Below are 21,417 nucleotides of genomic sequence, written 5' to 3'. Positions count from 1 at the left end.
GTTATGCCAAAGGCTTACAGCTTGCAAACAGGTTGGCTTCTTTATGTTTCTCTGGCATTTGTAGATTGTATGCTCCAGGAAGTACAATTATTTCAGTGTTCCTTAAGCACTCATGTATTCTGTATTCTTAAAGGCTGAGAACAATGCACAGCCTAGCTCAGCTGATGCTAACCTGGTATAAATTCTGCATCTTTGTCATACCAGAATGGCTACGTTAACTTTCAAAATTGTTTGTAGTGACCTAGGACAAATATTTATACAAATGTGCATATACATACACACTTTTTTTAAAAAGCTTTATAAAAAGGTTAAGTGGCATCTAAAAATTAACTTCAAGACACTTGGCAGCATTCTAGGATCATCTGTGCCTGACAAAATATTCCTGCCTAAAGAAGTTTTTGCTGTTCTGGTAATTTCCTCCAGCAAGAGTCGTTGTTTACGAAGCAAGAGCAGCTGGACACCACAAGTTGTGTAAAGGTCTTCATTCCGCCAAAATGGATTAACACAAGCGTGTGAGAATCCCGTCCCAGAGCTGCCAGAAGTTATGTCAAGGGCAAGCACACTGAATTTCGCCCGCCCCCCCCACACACCGCCCTCCCAGCTGCCAACCGCGTTCTGCTCAGACGAGGGCCGTACACACTGAGTAAGGAGCCTGCCTTCCAGGAGCCTCTCCAATCTCCCCTTGGCCCACACCCGCTGTTAGCGCTTGTGCTGTTCCCTGGCAGGAGTTACGCAGCTCTGCTCCCCCTTGGAGCGAAGGGAAGGGAAAGCAGCAGGTGAGGAACGTGTATCCGCGTGGGCTCTTCCCATCCTGTGCTGCAGGAAGCAGTTATAACAGGTTAACGCCACCCCGTGTTCCACTCCAGTCGCAGTCCTTCACCACTGGTACAAAGTATGCTGCATCTGAGCACCAGCCGCTGGTATCAGCTTGGGTTTCATGGTATCATGAAACCAAATTGTATCAAATACAAGTCAAACATTTTTTTTAAAATCCCAAGTAAACAGTCTGTATTCTAACACACAATACGTCTGTACCAATTAAATACAGTATGGCAGTATATAAATTACAGTTCTTTACAGTAAATAGTAAAACACTAGAGTCCGCTTACTGTACACAACAATCAAAGAAAGAACAGCAGCTTTTCAGTAAGGTCCCAGGTATCGCAATCACTCACTTGCTAAGAACAAAGAGAACAGATACAGCAGGCCATTCACTTCACCCATTTTTTACCATGTCACTTTACAAACATCCAGAACACTTGTACAGGCATCTACAGTATCTACACGTGGAACAACATTCTTAGGAATTCATGAGCACCAGACACAAATCCCTCCATCATTCCCATTATTAAAATAAACTTTACAGATTAAAATTACTTTAGCAGTTTCTATTTCATCTTGATAATAACCAGCAAGTAACAAGTGCAAAGTTTGCAGTCACGATCCATCTACTGCTTCTTTGTTTCCCTGTTTCCCCCACAAACCCCTAAAAAACAAAAACAAAACCCCAAATGTCGTCCTCTCGCGCCCTTGCAGTAATACTGTTTCTGCAGTCGAACTGCCCGGCTGGCTTATGTTAACACATGAAACACCAGACTCTGAGCTTCAGGCATCGTTAGTCACTTCACTACAATGCCAAGTCAGCACAGTGGCAGGCCTCTAGGAAGACAAAAAAAATGATGAAGCAGTTGGATATTTCAGTGTGCTTAAACACAGAACATAAGGCTGCACGGTGCCCAGTGACTAAAAGAAACATGGCACCACGTTATCCGTTAAAACATTTACAATAGAAAGATATAAACAGCAAATGTGTCAATCTAAAACAAGTTCTTTGGTAATGAAGAACAGCAAACCATAGTTTTTTTTTTTTTTTCCAAATACGGATTTACATCCTGTTTTTCCACAATAAAATATTTTTTTGTTGTTTAAAATATATCTCCCAAGTTGTTGCGTAACAAATAGTCCAGTACCTCAATTATCTACAGGTCAGCTTTAACTGTATTTTAGTGTGCAGCCGTATCTGCCCACTGGCAGATGAACTATAGATACACATTCATATATATAATATATATATTATTTATAAAAAATTAGAGAATTAAGTCAAGGACTCTGGAGAATACACATTCTGTATGGACAGATTAAAATGTACAATAGCTTCAAAAATCCATAAAGTTTTCTACACAGTGACGCGTGTAGTAAGTGCAAAAATACTGCCGTTTAGTTAATCCATGATTTCCTGTTTTCCTGTTTCCTAGAAAAAGCAGAAGCCGCCGCGTCTCCTGAATGACAGAGGACTTCTCCTGTTTTAGATGTGGAAGATGAGCCTTGAAGCACGGAACTTCTCCGTTTCTCTACAGTGGAAGATGCCTGAGACCGCGAAGTGCTACTCCATTTCCTGGTGGGAGCTGGTGCTTTACTGAGGCGTCCGGGACGAACAAACACGCCGTGTCGTGGCTTGCAGTGGAAGTACTCTTTACCTTTTACAGTTCCGTCGTGCTTCCCTTCGATGAAAATAAATGCACAGAATTAATCATCAGAATTTATCAGAAAATATAACTGTAGCATTGAAGAGTGCATGTTTTTGGCTGTCTGTGAAACAGCAAGGTTTTTAGCTGTGAGTGCTAAAACCACACAGACAACAAGCACTAGTGTGAGCAAAACCTGGAAAGGAGGGCTTGAACTGTGACCAAAGAGATGACTTTACCTAAAATACTACTTTAACTAACAGTTTAAAAAGGTAAACATTTGTTCACTTCAAAAAATGATCCTCAAAACCAGTTATTTGTAAAGCTTAAAACTTATCTGTCAGACAAGTATAAGTGCTAAAAACTATTAAACTGCTAAAAATACTGTCTGAGGATCTGAAGGCACTTTCTGTTGGAATCTCTTAACACTTACAGAACACTGATTTTCTTCCAGACCCCATCAAGTTAAAGTTAAAGGCAACTTGTACTCTATAATCAAGTTTTTGCCTGGGGGAAAAAAAAAACAAAACACAACAAACCTCTGAAAGCTACAGGCAGCCAACCCATTTGACTGGTGGTGCCCATTGTTAGCACTGCCCATCAACACGCACACTGATAGAAAAATATCTGCCAGTTTTAGGCTTTGCTTGTTTTTCTGATCTATAAAAGCAGACAGGTGTGATGGGAACTACTACAACACGCAAAGCATTATTTTGCATTTAGCAAGAAGAACAAGGCTGTAAGACATCTGAAATTCAATGCTTATCAAAACATCCTTGTAAACAGAAAGCCCAGAATGCTGCGTGCCAGACGCCAAGCTATTATGGAATTGGACTGCACGTGGTTGTAATGCAACCTTAAAATAGATCATGCTAAGTGCACAGATAACCAAGAGCACATTTAGGCTTACCCAGCTGAACATTTAGCTCAACTCCAACCCAGATTCCAGCTGAGAAATCCACCGTTCCCACGTATCTCACCGTGCCCATCTTGTTACTTCCAACGCAGACCTGTTCACCCACGGCCACCCAGCTGGGCAAGACGTGGGGGTGATCTGCAGAAGCACCCTCCTCGCAGTCGGAGCCATCCAAGTGGTCCTTCCCGCTGAATTCATCTATGGAAGCATCAGGGTAAGTCTCGTGGTCCAAAGTCTCTTTTGCTAACACAGAACACGGAGGCCGTTCCCTGGTGTTTGCAGAGCCCGCACACGTGCCCTGCTCCTCGTCAGTTCCTTGGGACAGCTCCGAGGCACTCACTCCGTTGGAGGACGCAAGGGAACAGGACTGCGGGGCTGTCGAGTGGTCAAAGTCCTTTCCGTCTTCGACGCCCATAAACTCTGTAAATGAATGATCTTCAACAATGTCCATCGTGTGCTCAACCGTTGCTTCACGCGCTGAAAATTCAATCGTACGACAGGCATTTTTGCCATCAGAGGAGCTTAGAGCTGGAAACGATCCAGCTCTGGGTAAATGCTGAGAGTCTTTGTCAGTGGCATTGAGGGACAGTGGGACTTGTTCTGTTAAGGCACTGTTTTCTTTCAGTGGCAATGTAGGTAACTTTTCTCTCGCTAACTCCTTTTCTGACTCTCGAAACTCCTTGTTCAAAGAAGATCTTAAATCATGTGCAAGGGGTGCTCCTGAAGAGTCATTAGAGTCCAGCTCCTTGACGTGACTGGCTAGCTGGTCTGTGCTATCACTACAGGGAACAAGCATGTCAGACAGGGTAGCGTTAGAGGCACTGTGGGAAAAGTAGCCACTAGTGATACTGCTAGTGGTGGGGCTGCGGGATACCTCTTTCTCAAGAACACGTGAACTCATGAAGTCTGATTTAGAAGAAAACCACTCCCTGCTTTCCAGGCTAGCATTGTAAACACTGAAGTCAGCAAACTCCTCTGGTACATAAGGTCGGAAATTTTTAAAATTTTGTGGACTTATCAGCTTCTTATTAATGGCCTCCAGCTCACTGTCTTCCTCCTCAGAGTCCTGCAAAAGAAGAGAGTTGGGTGGGATTAGCATCCTACGACAGTAATCTTTTTCAAGAAAATCAACCTCACTTGATTTTTCCCTTCTGAGCATGGAGAAATATACATGTTTAGTACTCCTCAGCTGAAGAATGGAAGACCCCTCTGAAAAGAACTGTTCTTAAAATTCCTTAACTTAGGCAAATATTTAAAACATTTTACAGATGAGGAAAGCAAGTCGGAGATTCATAAAGCAACTTGTCTTGACATACAGGAAAAGAATCCACATTACAATAGTCTTTCAGTAAAACTTGAAGGCTTTATGGTACTCTATTTTGCCGTCTGAGAACTCAGAAAAAAATCAATTTCTGTAAGACAAAACATACCAAGATATTTACACACTGCTTGCCACTGTTGCATCTAAGCTCTGAACACTGTAGACAGTCTGTATGACATCTCTCTTCTGTTCAAATAATGGTATAACAAAGCTTCACATGCATGGATGGCAAACGGGTTTGTTCAGATTGCTTGTATCAGAGAAATCCCAGGCTGGAAGGCAGCTGGAGATCATTGAGCCCAACTGCCCTGCTCCAGCTGGGCCACCTGGAGCAGACTGTGCAGTACAGCGTTCAGTCAGGTGGGTTTCAAGCATCTCCAAGGATGGAGACCCCACATCCTCTCTGCGCAACCCTTTTCAGTGTCTGACCACCCTCGCAGTGCAAAAAGTGTTTCCTTGTGTTCTGATGGAATCTTACATTTCAGTTTGTGCCCACTGCCTGCCACCTGGCACGCTACTGAGAAGAACCTGCCCCAACTTCACTTCCTTCCACCGGGTGTTTTTTATGCATTAAGATTCCCCGCAAGCCTTCTCTCCTCCAGCTCGCTCAGCCTCTCGTGTCAGATGCTCCAAACCGTCAGTGATCTCTGTAGCCCTGCTTCAGCAAGTCCTTCTCCTCCTTGTACTGCAGAGCCCAGAACTGGACAGGGTATTTCAGACACAGCCTCACCAGTTCTGAACAGAGAAGCAAGGACCACCTCTCTCAGCCCGCTGGCAATGTCTGGTACGCTGTCAGTGCTCTCTGCCCAACACTTTCTCGTCCTTCATGTTTTTGGAAATGCTTTCCGGAAGAATTTTCTCATCTGTTTTTGAAGTGATCACTACTCACTACAGTCCTTATCTGTAACAAGGTCTTTCCCCAATATGTGGGGAAAAAAGAAGGAAACCTTCTTGTACTGCTCAGGCTACTGGAAGAACCAAAGAATAACACCCATGAAGAACTGGTAAAGAAACTGTGACACCTCCCTGGGAAGTAACAGAAAACTATAATGAAAAACAGATTTAAGAACTGGCAACAGTAAGAATATCCCAGCAAGAACTAAGGACAGAAGATGATACATCAGGATTCAGCAATAACAGAAGCAAAGTAAACAAGAACTCCAACACAAAGCAGCTTTCGTGCACCTGCTTAGTTACAAACACACTTCTTTTCTTAGTTAAAAAGTACCTGAGTTTTCAGATTCTGAATTACAGCTCTCAAGTAACCTTGAAGATGCTTGTCCCTGTTTTACTCATTTAAAATTAATAATATTTATTTGGTGGTTACACTACTGGTGCTTCAATTTTCACAGCATTAAGTTCATTGCCCACTAGGAGGATTTGCTAGGTAAGAAAACCCTGAGAAAAGTTAATTACAGCCATTAGTGAAATACACTGAGTATGACAACATTTACTCTGACCTTAACGTATTTCACTGTTCTCACTTTTTACAGAGGACATGCTCTTGTGTCAGGCTGCTTTAAAACAGCTGCAGTATTTAACAGATGTGGAAGGGCTACCTGAAATTTCAGGCTGAATGCTCTATTTAAGGCCAATTAAAGAAAAACATTTTCTGTTAACCACCTCAGCCCTCCCCCTCTGCCATCAACAGATGTGTTTTGACTACTCAAGAAAAAGTTAAGATCCTGGAGAAACACAAGGAAAGGGCCAAATATCACTCTTATGTCTACTTAGATACAAAATATTTATCCAGTTAAAATCATTAGCTTTCTGTTTGTTTAGTCATTTTGTTATTTCTAATGCATTTTTACATGCAGTATAAAGTAAAAGATGCAAGTGAGTATCACACCTGAAGCTACACCAGTCACCCAGCTATTAATTAGGAATAAGAAGCACTGTACCATGGAGCAATCATTTAGAGCACTGATTAATAATGTGGAAACTTCACTTTCAATCAGAGAGGAGCAGACTGCTCAATTTTCATGTGGAGGCATGATTCTACCCAAGGGTCATCTCTGAACTCATTCTGAGATCGCTGTTCATCTAAATGTGTGAGATACATTGTCCAGCCTGGTCAACACAGGCTTGTTCCAGCTCTGTAAAATGCAGTCGCCTGGGAAGCCTACACCTTACAAAGGCTTCCTTCCTGAGAGATAAACAAACCAAGAAGAAGCCACAATGTGATAAAACCAAGGCTGGGGTAGCTGTTGCAACCTCCTCCCCACTCACGGCTGCCAGCTCTTGCCTGCCTCCCTTCTTCCCACTCCGGTGGTCAGACAGGGAAGAGGACCCAGCTGAACTCTAACTACCCCTACACAGCGTTTTTCAGCTGATGGATCAGTTCCCGTGATCTGACTGACTAGGTGACTGAAGACAAGTCTGTGTTGAGGGAAGGGAGAAGTCAGTGCAATGGCATTAGCAAGCAGCTGAGAATCGAAAGAATGGCTCTTCTCAGGGCCCAGCTGGCTGCAGTGGACCTAAAGTGTTCAGTGATGGACCTAAAGTGTTCAGTGAATCGGCTTCAGTGGAATTGGAAAAGCCTGGTGCAGGACATTGCCCCGTTCCAGCTCTGAAAGCTTCTGCTTGTCTTTGGAAAACAGCACGGGCACAGATTGTGGTGAAGTCAAAGCATGCCTGGGCTGGGACCCTGCTTTCACTCAAGGGATCAGAACTGCTCTGAAGCTGCTGTGGAAAATGTGGTAGCAGATTAGTTTTTACGGGACGTTTTCTGTTTTTCAGCCCAGTGGAAGATTTTGTCTCCCATGTACTTCCCTGCCACTTGGGGCTGTGACTCAGCTGACACACTGACTCACGCTGCCTTATTGAAAAGTAACACGATGGAAAAGAAAACAGCTGCCACCTGGAAACAGCCAAACTTCCAGTGCATACACTGGAACTCTCAGCAGACTTTGGTGTAACAACCTCTGAAATGGCATTAGAAATAACCAGAATAAATTCTTCTAATGGCCTGGCTATATGGTAGGAATGCAAATAACACTGAGTAGGAAGAATCCCACACTTTGTAGTAAGATGTCCATAATACTTAAGGGAAATAATGTCAAGGTTCTGAATATTAAATCCAAAGCTCTGATTAAAGCAAGTATTCACAGCCATGTCCCACAGCCCAAAAACCAAGTCCTTCATACAGCAGGAATGATGATACAACGTTTGCTGAAGCAGCAGTGAGAAAAGGATTTGGCAGGTAAATAGAAAAATGAAAACCCTCCACCTAAATCCAGCGCCTGAATTATGATGAAGACAGACTGCAGGTTAATTACGAGCGGCAATCTCATTTTAGTGACACTGCTCCCACATCAGGCAATTAGAAGCTTTTATAGTGTACCCACACCTAAATGCACGGTTACTTACACCAAATGGGACCATTCCATTTACTCTGGGGTATAGTCACAAAATCTGGGTAACACACAAGGTATATTAGAGTGGCAACGACATGATTCACTGAACCACACTTTACTTCACCATTTGTGCACTGCAAAAATGAAAGCCTCCCCTCTCCCGCCCTCCCCACAAGACAAAACACATACAAATAGTTTTTTTTTAAAAAAAAAAAAACAACAAACAACAAAAAAACCCTACAATCGAGTTATTTCCAATTAAAGACTGCATTCACAAATCAGGCAAGCGACCACTCATTATAACCATGAGTTATGATCACAGGTGATTATGTGCACATTAACCCTGATTTTCCTGCTGCGGTAGCGTAAGTGCCTTAAGCCCACCACCAAACGGCTCTAAGCCCGCCACCAGGCCTCGGAAAAGAAACTGGTACAAAACTTACAATCTTTTCCTCATGTATGCTATTGCTTTCTACAGGCATGCTGCTGGCATTGCTTCCTGACGGCACAACACAGCCAGCGCAATGCACCTGAGATGAAGGCATACTCTGCAAAGGGTAAGACACACGACACATCACACAAGCCACAACGCTAAATGCATGCAGGGCAGCAACGTGTTAAGAAGTGATGCAAGTGGAACACCCACGATAGCCATATATTACACCGAAATCCAAGTTAACAGGTAGAAAAAATCATGCGCTTCTCTCAACAGTGTTTTAGGCTGAAGAATAAAAGTCAGGCTTTTAACCACCAGAGAACACTGTTCCACAAAATTATTTATCTGAGAAAAAATACACCAACATCTTGCTGAAGGAAAAATAAAAAAGCAGGTTGCTGTTACTTTAAAATACAAGTACCCTAATAAAGGAGAATACTTACCAAGAAGTCAAAAAAAAAACAATGCTTGAGGTAAAAAATAAGAAACCAAAACCCCACTACATCTAAAGCCCATCCTGATTAATTTTAAATAGGGAATCACAACATTCTACTGCAACAGATACACATGGCAAACAATTAGCCAAGTATGCAAAATGAATTGATCTTCACTTAGAGCAAGGTAGTTTTCAAAGATTACCTCTTGACTAAGCAGAGGTCGGCTTTCCAGTGGGGTCTTCCTTTTATGTTCCTCTTTCACTGGCATTAAGGGTTTGAAAAACTTTGGTGGCTGAGGAGAAAACGCTTTAAAAGGGCTGGCCATTAAAGCATGGGAATTCTCTGACACAGCACCTAGGACAAAAGCAGAAATATTGCATTTCAGTTTTTTATATCTTGACTGCAAGAGTGTAACACAAAATAATGGAAGGCTAAGCCATGCATTTGGCAATTCGATGGCTACACAAAGAATGGCAATATTTCATTATTCAGCCACTGCTCCAAGCATGAGATAGTGCTGAGCTCTAGAAAGGGAGATTCTGTTCCTCTGAGGAACCTAGGAATAGAAAGACAGCAGAGAACAGCATTATCTGCCCCTCCTACTCTGAGGCTCCAGTTTTTCCCTTTTCATCTCAGTCATAAGAAGTGGGAATCATCCCTGACACAGAAACTAATTCTGCACTGGAACCATGCCAGTAATCCTCACAACTGGGATGATCAAAAATGAAATTATAGGAAGGAAGCAACGAATGAACTTTCTGACCCTGCTTTGCTGCTACCTACCTACAGTGTCTCTACCTACATCACCTGCTCAAGAGCAGGTTACAAGTTGACCTAAAGAAAATAAGGCATCTGTGACAGCTGACATGGAAGAGTAAATATCCAAAATCATGCAAAAAAAATGAAAAAGAACCTTTCCCGCTTTGACATAAGTCTCTTCATTTTCAAATTCATAAACTAATAGCAGCTCCTCCTTTACTCTCCTTCTGTTTTGATCCACATCTAGTTTGTCTTTTTTTGTTGTTTTTTTGGACACCCCCCAATTCCCTGATTTCCTATCCTTTCCTGAATGTCCTCATGCATTTTTCCTTTTCTCCCCTATTTCTAGATTATGTTTAGCTGCTAAAGCAGGAAGCTGGAGAAAGCATTTAACAGAAGTGAACTGAGAAATTAACAGGAAGAGCACTGATATTTAATTTTTACTTTAGTGCAGTAATGAAAAAGAATCACAAACATAGTTATTACATAGTTATTATACTTCAGTCTCACCACTGCCATCTTTGCTCTTGCGAGGTGACTCTCTGGGTAAAGTACCATAGCATGATACATCTTGGTAACTGGAAGAACAGTCAGATATATCTAGGTGACTTTCAGACCAACCCTAAGAAACAAAAATACATAAATATGCATGCTGATACAGGAAAACATGGAGAAATTAAACTCAAAAGTAGTTTGTTTTTTTTTTTTTTAATACTTGGGAATATAAAGTTTCTGATTTCAAGACAATTTTCTGCCTCACATAGATGAAGTGTTCATAATCTGATTAACTTTCCATTGAAAATAAATTAAGTTTTGCCCCATCTTCATTTAACATTTCTTAAATTTCAATTTCTATCATTCTAATATGAAGAGCAGAGAATAACAAAAGATAATTACATCTTATTCAAGTACGATGTAATTAGCATTTTCTAGATGTATTATGTAAACATACAGTTAAAACACTGTTTCCCTTTAAAAAAAAATCTTAAATAGATCATGCTTTGAAGAAGAAAAAAATCTGAGAGTGTGCACCTTCTTTTAGTGAATTTCACATTTACATACCTTATCATCTTCATCACAGGCAGAAAGATCTAGTCGGCTACAGGATACCTACAATACACCAACAGACAGAATGACAAAATGCATCCCTTTCATTTACAAAATATGTCTTAAGGAGACGTGATCATGTAGTCCTGACAACTTCCATGTTCTCTCTTTTCAGATAAGATTACTTGTAAGGACAGCTACATTTGTGGTATATATGAGTAGGTGAGAGAAGAATGCATAAAATGCAAAATGGAAATGATCCCTGATGCTACCAAAAAAATAAAGAGACTTTGATACAAAAGTAAAAAAAGTAATCTGATTCACTGCAGCCATCATTCTCAACTACTTCCAAAACAGGAGGAGTTCTGACCAAACCTCCCACCTCCCTGTCAACCTTCCTCTCTTCCAGGATGCAAAGCTGTGCGCAGGGATTCCTATAAAACATTTGACTCTCATTCACAAAAACTTTTCCACAGGTAGGCTAGTCCTAGCTCAGAATAATCATTACCGTATCACATTGTGCACGTATTACACCAGCACACAGACACCACTCAATTCGTACTGATTTAACAGAGAAAGAGTCCTTACGTTGTGGACATTAGGAGTGCTCATGCTTCTGCGGATGTTTCTCGCTTTGGTGGAGAGTGCCTCTTTGACTGTGACTGCCTGTGTAGAAGAAAAGATCATATTAAAATAGTGCTGGTATCAGAGAAACAATCAAACACGACAGAATCACAGAATCTCAGGGTGGTTGAGGTTGGAAGGGACTTCTGGAGGTTATCTGGGCCAACTTCCCTGCTAAGCAGGGCCACCAAGAGCCGCGTGCCCAGCACCATGTCCAAATAACTTCTGAGTATCTCCGAGGAGGGAAACTCCACAACTTTTTCCATGGCTCAGTCACCCATACAGTAAAGCACTGTTTCCTGATGTTCAGGCAGGAAATATCAGGAAACACCTCCTGTGTTTCAGTTTGAACGCAGGACTTTGCACTTGCTGAGCTTCATAAGGTTCCTGTCAGCCCATCTTTCCACCATGTCAAGGTCCCTCTGGGTGGCAGCACAACCCTCTGGTGTATCCACAGCTCCCCGGAGTTCATGTCATCTGGAAACTTGCTGAGGGAACGCTCCATACAGATCATTAATGGAGACTGATAAACTGCACTGGGCCCAGGACTGACCCTTGTGGCACACTGCCAGTTACTGGCCTCCAGCTAGACACTGCACCACTGATCACCACCCTTTGGGCCCTGCAATTCAGCCAGCAGCTTTTTTTCAGTGTGCCTAATGACAGGAAACAGAGCTTGCATTCACAAATCTTAATTTGCAGACACAACCACCAAAATTTGTATCTGAAATTCATTCTTTGGCCTTTGCCTGTTCAGCTTCCCCATTGCCAGCTACAGTTACCATTGCTGGAACTATGTATTTCACAGAAGTAACTCACATTTACCCGTCCAATGTTTTCTCTCTTAAGAACAAACAAACCAAGCAACATTCAATATTAATAAAACAAAACCACCCATCATCTCTACTTGGACTGTAGTAATTCAGTTCAAAAGGTGCAAGAAGTGCCTTTTCCTTACCTGTCTGAGTCGTTCAAGGCTCAAAATGTTCTCCACTTGCAGCACACCACGTGTATATTTCTCAATGTAAGTTTCACCATCAGATGTGCCCTCATTCTCGCTCCTTGCAGCCATCAGTGCTAAGGTCTCACGATCCTCAATTTCTTCTGTAGCCTAAATTGCAAGTTACACTATTTAAGTTTTTCAAATTAAAGCCTATTGTTTTTAATGTGCTGATTCACTTATTTAGACCACCATGATCCACAAATTTTAATTTGAATCAGTAATCCTTAACTTAATTAGCAATTGTAATTACAATCAATAACCCGGGACTTTTCAACACACACGTTAAATGATACTGAATGAAGAAGAGGCCATGCTTAGGAGAAATTTTGCGCATTTCTTGTAGTTTATGTACTTAGGAATAACACGTATCTAACCTTAAATCTCCTGTGTTACAGATTGACTAATGACAACATCCTAGGCAAGCAAATGCAAATTCCTTACCAAACCTTAGACAGTCTGTGTGATTTCCCTAGAGTTTAAAGTGAAAGTAATACCACACGAAAGTGACAATTACATGGCGACAAAACTATTTCTTTTCTTTTGTCCAGGTTACCTTTACAATCTATGTTAGAGCACATTTCCAATTTGTACAAGTTTTTGATGTAAAATATATAGTTTATATTCCTGTTGAACTGATTTTCCTAGCTATAGTGACCCGAATATCCCTCTGAGTAGCCTCTTAATTCTCCCTGAAGCAGCTAATACAATTTCAAAAATAGCTCTACTACAAGAACTCAGTTTACACAGTAAAAGAGAAAATAAAATCCCCACAGTTTTCTACTGTTTAAGGTAAAAACAACCTCACCACTGAACAGCAGGATACGTACTTTGGCAAGCTGCCTCATATCAACAAAGTAGGCCATTTACTTTGCAATTAGTGCCACCTACTACAATAGTTATTCTGCTATTTTCAGTGAATTTGCCAGAGAAACACAGTGTAATTTACCTTTGGTATATTGGATACAATTTCATAGGTCACTCCACAGGCATAATATATATTTTTCAAGGATATTCTCCTTTTCAGGCTCTGGGTAAAACTCTAGAAACAAAGTAATTCCCAGTTATTGTTTTGATAATAATTATTTATTAAGTTCTAAGAAAAAAAAAGGTTGCAATGCAAAAATTTATTTTACCACAAAAGCACATTCTCCAGGACAATAACTAAGTAAGCTCCTTTTCAGCATTCACAATCCTTAGAGTACTTTTTAAAGCTTTGTAGTCAGCACAAAATGCTGTCAAGTTCAAACAGTAACAGTTTACTCCTGTTTTGCACTGAAGCTCTATCCTTGTGTAATAACTTGTAGCTTAGGAACTGTGGCTGTAAGAAGTCTGTACTGTGTTGGCACCAACACTTCTCACTTTGTCAGCCGCCTGTTAAATAAGCAGAACATTCTTCTCGCTATAGCAAAGCATAGGAATGATCTCTAGCCACAATTGGACGAGCAGCCACAGTTTTCACTGTCGTAGTCACAAACTTAGTGTGCTGCATTGTTAGACTAGTTAGCCCTTACATCACTAACTGTAAACTTAACTTTCATCTAATAAGGCATCTGAGACAAATGAAACTGACAAAGGAAAGCATGCTAAATACAAAACAATACGCACACAAAAAAACACAAAGCAAACAAAATAAATAATATTAATTAAAAAAATAATAATAATTCAGCTGTTTAGTAAGTTGCTTAGTAATACAACAGGGGTTTTGTGTCCCACCCCTACATCCCCCTCCTATTGCAAAATCCAAAGCAATTCTGAGATAAGCTCTTGGACCTAATTGTCCGGGAAACAAAAATGAACATGATTTTGGAGAACATCTTGCTGTCTAAACCCATGAGCAGCAAAGCAAGGGAAACAGCAACCACTCTTGCTGCCCATGAAAACACCCTATTTGAGATCACCATTTAAAAGTGGGTAGAAAAAATATACATTTGGGCAGTGCAGGGAAACAAGCCTAGTTTGTAATTAGCAGAGAAAATAATAAAGAAATGAAAAAGATATATTGTGTTCACACCGAACATCTAAACGCCCCAAAGATGCCGTCAGGAACAGAGTGGGCTACAGTAACCCTGTATTAGACAAGCTACTGCAAACTCCTCAAAATCAAACATTTCAAGTATACAACCAAGAGGGTTAAACCACTTTCTTTGCTGTTGTTGCAAAAGTAGTGCCTGTTAGACTTTGAAACAGATCAGTTTGAAATATTGACAGGTCAAAAGGCTATGCTAGAAGTGCACAGCATCACTGCAATCTATGCTAATCTGTTTTTCATTTGTTTTTAATAAGAAAAGGAGACATGCAAAATGAAGCAGGCAGCTAAGAAAAGACATTCATAAAATTAGGGATACCAAACAAAATTAGTAATAAAAGAATATGTAAACTTATTACCTGCTTGTTATAAATATTGGCTGCAATCCTCTTCCGTAATACCAGTTCCATTGCAGCAGGATGACTGAGCTGCACAGTAGTCTTCACTATTAAGTAAATCCTCTCATTTTGTGGAGTGACCCTGTTCAGGTACACTGAATCATGGACAGAAGAATCCCAAGCAGCAGTGGCTGAAACCTATGCAGACAAATCAAATGGAGAAAGGAAAGAAAAATCAAAGACTCAATCTAACAAATAATTTACAATGACTTAATGTAGAGTAAAACAATTCTTTTATGAAAGAAAAATAAGTACCATTGATCAAAATGGACTAAAACCACCCTTTCGTAGTATGCAATCAGAAGCAGCACAAAAGAGGTGTTAAAATATCAGGAAACACGATATATATCAGGAATATATCAGGAAGCACAATCCCCCACCCCAAAAAGAAGTTTTCACCCAGAAGGAAGCAGAGGAGAGAACAGAAGCAATATTGGAGGAAGAAAAAGAAATCCTATTGCAGCTGTACTAAAAATGTATGGAGCTCAATGGCAAGATTTCCATCTGGGTTAAATTAGGTTACAATGGTCTATACAGAATAAATCTGTTCCATCCTGCAGAACGTCTTTTTCCATCCCCCCGTCTCTTTCTGAACCTCAGCTTGACATTTATTGTGCAAAGGGACTCTTAAGCATTGGTCTGAGATGGCACAGAAAGTAGAAAAAATACAATTTAAGCTCCAAAATGTACTCAGAACCGTTAATTTCCAACAATTCCCTTTTTCTTTTTTGAATTTAAAAAATTGTGTACTATGAAGAAAAAAGTTTTTTTAAAAAACATTAAGCTTTGCCTCGTCAGCATAGTAAAGGAAGCAGTTTTCTCTTAATAATTAGGAGCCTACAAGAGGAATGATGAAGGGGCAAGGAAAGAAAAAAAGGAATTGTGAGTTAGGTAGCTGAATTAGACTTTTGCCAAGAGCAAAGACTTTCCACCTCTGCATTAAGGCAGGAGAGCTAACAAGTCTCTTAAACCCTCTTAAATCCTACCCAAACAGGCCAGAAACTGAAGGCAGCACTTCTAATACAGAGACATAATCATAGTGATTAAATACATACAAGGAGAAAATAAAACATAAGAAGAAAGCTTTAATATAAGCTGCAGTTGTCAAGAAGGAGGCTTGCTAACAATTCACCTCTTCATCGCTGTGTTTTATGATCGGCAGATAAAAGAAGGGGCTCCCGTGCTCCTTTGGTAGTATGGAGTTAACTCCTGAAGCATGGGGACCTATAAGTTGTTCGTTGGCACTGAGGTCATCAGCTAATGAAACAAACATGCAAAGAATTAAATGGTTTTGCACCAAAGGACATTAATATATGGAGGCAAAGTTGTAATACACAGTTGTAACAAAACCCTACCCGTATTCATAACACATTTAATCCTGATTAATCTTACTACTATGCATTATTTTGAAGATGGTTGCAGTATAGAAAAGTGGGGAGGTAAAAATGGGCCAAGGCTCCCTCTGAACATGTTCTCACATGACCTAAACAGAATTCAGAACTATTTCTAGGTATTCAGGAAAGAAATTTACCCAGCCATGAATAAATCAGTTCCTCATTTATTCACCTGCCAGCCTAAACAGCCAATCTCTTAGTTAAATCAGTTCTGATGTATCAAGATTGACAACAGTGGTTCTGGTAACTTTAGGCCTTTAATTGAACAAAAAAAGTGTTGTGCAATGATCCATAACCCTGCGTAAATATCCTACTTGGTCTTCTATCTGCTAACCTCTGCTTACAACGAAAATCAAAAACATTTCCTGTGAGCACAGAAAGAAGAGCATATATAATTTTTCAAAAGCAGTTTCTAAAGTAGGTATTGATGTATTGTCTGTATAAACAAGCCTAGTAGCCCACTGAAGTGCTGGATGTGACTAGGCTTGTGGATCCTTCTCTACTTTATGTCCAAGTTTATAATTATAGACTTCCTAAACAGTCCTTAAATACAGTGCTAACTCCAGTCTCTTGCTGCATACAGTGTATCTGTGCTCCAAGAACATAAATCCATAGTCTTCCCTCATGTAAAACTAATTGCCTTCAGAGGGAGAACACTCAGATACTCTAACAAAATGCTCGTTATGCTCCTAACACACTCTTAATTAAGCCATCTGTTTAAGCCTCTACAGATAAGTCAGTGGAAGAGTTGGAAGATTCTCTATCAGTGCTTTAATGACGTGCGGATTTATACATCAAAACACACACAGGATTTTCCTGCCTGACATTCCATTTAAACTAAGCTTGCTCTTTTATGCATTTTTCTGTTGTATAACCAATCCTTCTACTTGTATGATCCCTGATTATTATCTTAATTTTAAAACAGTTGTACTTAACTATTGCCATGCATAGAATCAGAAGAAAGTACATTCTACAAGCCATACCAGACAGTGCCATTGCCAGGACGTTTTTATATCTTCTGAGACATTTAAGATTCACTCTTCCATCTACCAATTTACTGATCCAAACTAAATTTCTTTATTTTCTTTATTTTTTTAATCTGTTGTTACAACATACCATTCAAATCAAGGAAAAGGACAGGTATATGTGTTTCCATTCCTGCAGGTGGAATCCTGAAACAAAAACTGCTGTCAGTACAGAAGGCAAATACAAACCTAAGCTAATCTGGGCAAACAGTTCTCCATGCAAGTTTTCTATTAACTGTGACCAACGACTAAGACTATCAACATTTTGATGGTTACTTAGAGCAAACTCCTGGCAAGACATAGTCTTTATACCAATAAATATACTTCTAGCTACATGACCACAGCAGACTTCAAGTGAGTATGGGAAAAAAATCCTAAATTTGAGAGGAAAAATTATCACTACGTCATTCACCCAATGAAGAAGAGATATTAGGCATTATCAGAGACATCAGTGTACACTTGATTAGAGCTTTTATTTCTTGTCCACACTTTCACAAATTTAATATGTTACCTTTTTAACTTTTCAAAGTCAGTTTCAACAGCCTTAAAACACATATTTAAATGAAATTAAAGAGAAGTTCTGGGATATGTTTCTTCTGCTCCTTTTCAAATTTTCTTTTAAATGAGAATTTCTTCCTTCCTCACCCCAGCTCAATTAAATGATGTATTCTACAATTAATTTTTGAGCAATTGAGCCTTTTTTTTTTTTTTTGAAAGGAATCAAACTACAGGATAACTTTCTCAGAACTAAAAAAAAAAAAAAAAAAAAAAGTAAAATAGTATTAAATTCAAAGGCAATGTTCAAACCGCGACAGCTATCTCAAAACTCCATTTTGTAGTAAAGGAACTAAGCAAACACTCATTACTTTCAACCAAGCACCTGACCTTCTATTATGCCAGCTCAGTGTAGTTGGAGGTATTACAGGAAAACCTAGAAAGCTATAAAACATCTTGAGAATTTTACGTTGTAGTTTGCAACGTTCGTGTAAAAGAAACGAACAACTCCAATGTTTTTTTCTGAACGTACCAATTTGCAGGGGCACCGGGAATTCCACTGCCTGGTGCTGGAACAAACACCGCATTCCTCTCTTCTGTCAGCCCTACCCACTGCTCTACCAGCCGGGCTTCTCGTTCCATATCATCCTCAGATTTTTCTACAGTGAAAGAGGGTAGTATTATAAGACACATTTCTGATGATATAGGGAATAAAGTACTTATGAGAGAAATTTTAAGTTTCGAACCTTGCTTATTGCTGATCTTTTGAATCTGCTCATCTAAGTATTCTCTGCGTTTTATCAATGCATCAGACCATCTTTCTCGTACACAGTTTAAGTCTTCTTCCTAACATAGGAAGAAGAATAGAAGTTATTCGGCTTTGCGGTTAAGATTAAATGGCAGGGACGTTTGCGACAGTTTCATCAGAATCGCTATTAAACAGCTTGCATGATGCAGAAAACTTTTTTCCCCAAATAACATGCACACTAATTAAGTACCTCATCACCCATGAATGGAAGCTTATTTGTTTTCAAGTTTCATATTCCAAAAGGAGGAAAAGAAAATGTGACTAGCTCAGTTGCTGAACAGAATCATACACCAAAGACTAATTATCCACAGAAGTGGCAATCAAACTTTTTAATCACGTATGGAATAGGAAAAACAGGTATCATCAGTTGATCATAGGTTCTCCTGAAGATTAGACAGGTCAGTATGCCCTCAAACCTGCACAAAACTCCATTGCTAGCAGCTGCTATCAGTGCAATTAAAAGATTTCTCATGCAAACAAAACCGATCATGCAATCATGCTTTGTGGTATCACAGAAAATCTGGTTCATTCTTCTCTGTGATTTGTCAGGAAGCGCAGAAACAGCCCGCGAAAAGTTAGTACCTAACTGGTATCTTTGAGTTTGCTGTAAAACCTAACCCATTATTTCATGGGATGTCAGCATTCTCACCTAACTGGTTTTAATTCCTTAAAAGCTGCCTACTAGAAGTAAGACTTCAATGTAAGATCTGTAACGTGCTTTACGTTTTTAGATATTTCTTATCCTGGCCCTTGCCATCTTTTTAAATGATTCTTCTTTTAAGTTTTCTAAACTGTGACTGTCCTGTATTTACTTATCACACAAGGAGCCAGGCTCAAGGTTTGTTGGTTTGTTTTCACGTAGATGAGCTTAAAATAGAAAAAATGTTTCACTGAACTTCTGTATTCCCCACACTCACATCCACCACTCTCTCTCCCACTAGCATTTCAGAAAGGTTAAGGTGTTCAAAGGTTAAGATGTTTTCTTTAGAAAACAAAGCAAAACAGCCCAATGCTGTATAATTTGGTTGAGGAGAACTTGTGTACCTGCGTTTGTTTTTTTTTCCTCCCCCTAAGATAGTCACTGGAAACTATTTCCATTTTAAATTCAAGTTTCTAAGCTTTTATTTCCATAGCAATTCATGTAGCCAGTTAGGAGAGCTGACTGCTGAGTACTAGAGAGAAGAGCACACTGTAAGAGTATAAAGTCACGTGGTAAACTGAAATAGCAGTGTTTTATAGCCCAGGTAGCCTCTTAAATGCACAGCATATATTTCAAAGCTGCTTTTGCTTGCACCAGTATGCTTGTTCATTGGAAAGTTGCTGGCTATTAGCATTAGCTGTGCCCCATGCCACAGGATTGACAGCAACAGCAGCAATACCTGGTAACTATCCATATCACCACCATCCTCCTCCTCCTTCTGGTAGGAGAAAATACATTTTGTAAAACACAAAAGAACATGCATTTTTTCAACAGAAAAATCAAAGAATTACCCCAAACCACAAGTACAAAAGCATCTTGCCACAAACAAACTTGTATAATGTTAAAATTACAACATTCAAATAACCAAAGCCTTATTAACAGGTAGGATCAGATCTTTCTTCAGACTACAGCATCTCAGCCATGATTTTAGCGGTTACATTTAGTAAAAAAAAAAAAAAAAAAAAAAAAAGAGTTCGTAGAATACAGTGCCAGAAAAAGGGCTTAGAAAGCATATCATCAATATTTTCACTTTATAGTTTCATCTGTATTCATGGCTAGAATTACTTGTGGTTCTGAATGTCTGAAGGTGCCTTTCTTCCCTGGGTGACCTGTTTCACTTGTTCTTTGCTATCACTGTTAAAAGGATCCTTAATTTCTTATACAAATTTATCTAGTAGCAGCAAGAAACCATTTATACTTCTTAAGACCTTTTTCTGCTAGCTTTAACAGCCCTTTTGCATTCAGTAATGGCTATTTCTGATACTGATCAAGTAAACTGCTTGAAAAGATAACTAGTATCTCACTAAGACATTTTCCTATCTCTTTTTTTTCCTCATTCTTTTCACCTAAATTTTCACTGTCCCACAAGGGACAGAAACTAACCAAACTAGTAACCTCGTATTAATTTCACCTCTACACACAAACAGTAAAAACAACTTCCATATACCTGCTGTCTTGCATATACCTAAATATTACACTTGGTTCTTTATCAGTTATACATTAAATTACAAGCATGAAAAAAAAGCAGATATAGCACCCTATGATCAAATATATGTATTAAACTCAAAAAAATATAAAACAAAATTAACCTATCATGTACCAGTGTGTGAGCTAAGGTCCCTTTTGGAACTCTGTTGGGTAGGGTTCTAGAGCAGCAAAGCAAAATCAACAAAATAAATTGGTGCATGATAAAGTAACTGTCTTACCTGGTAGCTGTCCAAGCCCCTTTGCAATTTGGTTGATCTGGCAGTCACACCACCTATGGAGACTGAAAGAATTGCTTCTACCATGAGAGGCAACGTTCCCGAATGTTGTACAGGTTTCACTGTCACCTGAACTCTGCGAGAATGACCCTGAACAGGAAGGCAGCCAAGAGAGAAAGAAAGGCAGAGAGGGAGAAAAAAAAACAACAGAAAGAAACTAAGAATAACATTAAGAATCGAAGTACATATGAATAAGACAACACGAAAAGACATACCTGCCTAAGCTGGAAAATCCCCCCCGTGTTTACATCCTTTGCCTGATGGAGTTCAACTGCAGTATACTCTCCCATCTCATTCAATTCTTGTATGGAAATCCACATTTCTATTCTTCGTGTTACTTCATTCCACCTAAAAAGGTATACCAACAAAACTTAATGCTTGCCTCACGGAAGTATGATTTGTGTGCCACGGGTATTAGAAAGCCTTTGGAAAGCTGATAGAAGC

At 39.7% G+C, this 21,417-nt stretch overlaps 1 protein-coding gene across 6 annotated transcripts in view; it reads right to left on the bottom strand.

The window, feature by feature from the left end:
- Positions 1–467: 467 nt before the first annotated feature.
- KIF13A (kinesin family member 13A) overlaps positions 468–21,417 on the bottom strand; it is a 115,307-nt gene continuing 94,357 nt past the window's right edge. For 2 of the 6 annotated variants that reach the window (XM_068674753.1, XM_068674755.1), the window contains 17 exons: positions 21,189–21,321; positions 20,917–21,063; positions 19,890–19,928; positions 18,449–18,548; positions 18,235–18,361; positions 17,299–17,354; positions 15,921–16,045; positions 14,750–14,926; positions 13,311–13,403; positions 12,320–12,472; positions 11,326–11,403; positions 10,753–10,800; positions 10,201–10,312; positions 9,134–9,285; positions 8,502–8,606; positions 3,376–4,447; positions 468–2,501 (listed from right to left, as the gene is read on the bottom strand). In XM_068674753.1, the coding sequence (XP_068530854.1) occupies positions 2,218–2,501; positions 3,376–4,447; positions 8,502–8,606; positions 9,134–9,285; positions 10,201–10,312; positions 10,753–10,800; positions 11,326–11,403; positions 12,320–12,472; positions 13,311–13,403; positions 14,750–14,926; positions 15,921–16,045; positions 17,299–17,354; positions 18,235–18,361; positions 18,449–18,548; positions 19,890–19,928; positions 20,917–21,063; positions 21,189–21,321 (3,001 nt within the window). In that variant the 3' untranslated portion in view covers positions 468–2,217. The remainder of the gene's footprint in view (positions 2,502–3,375; positions 4,448–8,501; positions 8,607–9,133; positions 9,286–10,200; positions 10,313–10,752; positions 10,801–11,325; positions 11,404–12,319; positions 12,473–13,310; positions 13,404–14,749; positions 14,927–15,920; positions 16,046–17,298; positions 17,355–18,234; positions 18,362–18,448; positions 18,549–19,889; positions 19,929–20,916; positions 21,064–21,188; positions 21,322–21,417) is intronic. The other 4 variants (XM_068674754.1, XM_068674758.1, XM_068674756.1 and 1 more) reach the window with 3 other exon arrangements.

Source organism: Anas acuta, chromosome 2 (genome assembly GCF_963932015.1).
Source record: "Anas acuta chromosome 2, bAnaAcu1.1, whole genome shotgun sequence".
NCBI classification, from domain to species: domain Eukaryota; kingdom Metazoa; phylum Chordata; class Aves; order Anseriformes; family Anatidae; genus Anas; species Anas acuta.
This window is presented reverse-complemented; position numbering and strand designations above follow the sequence as displayed.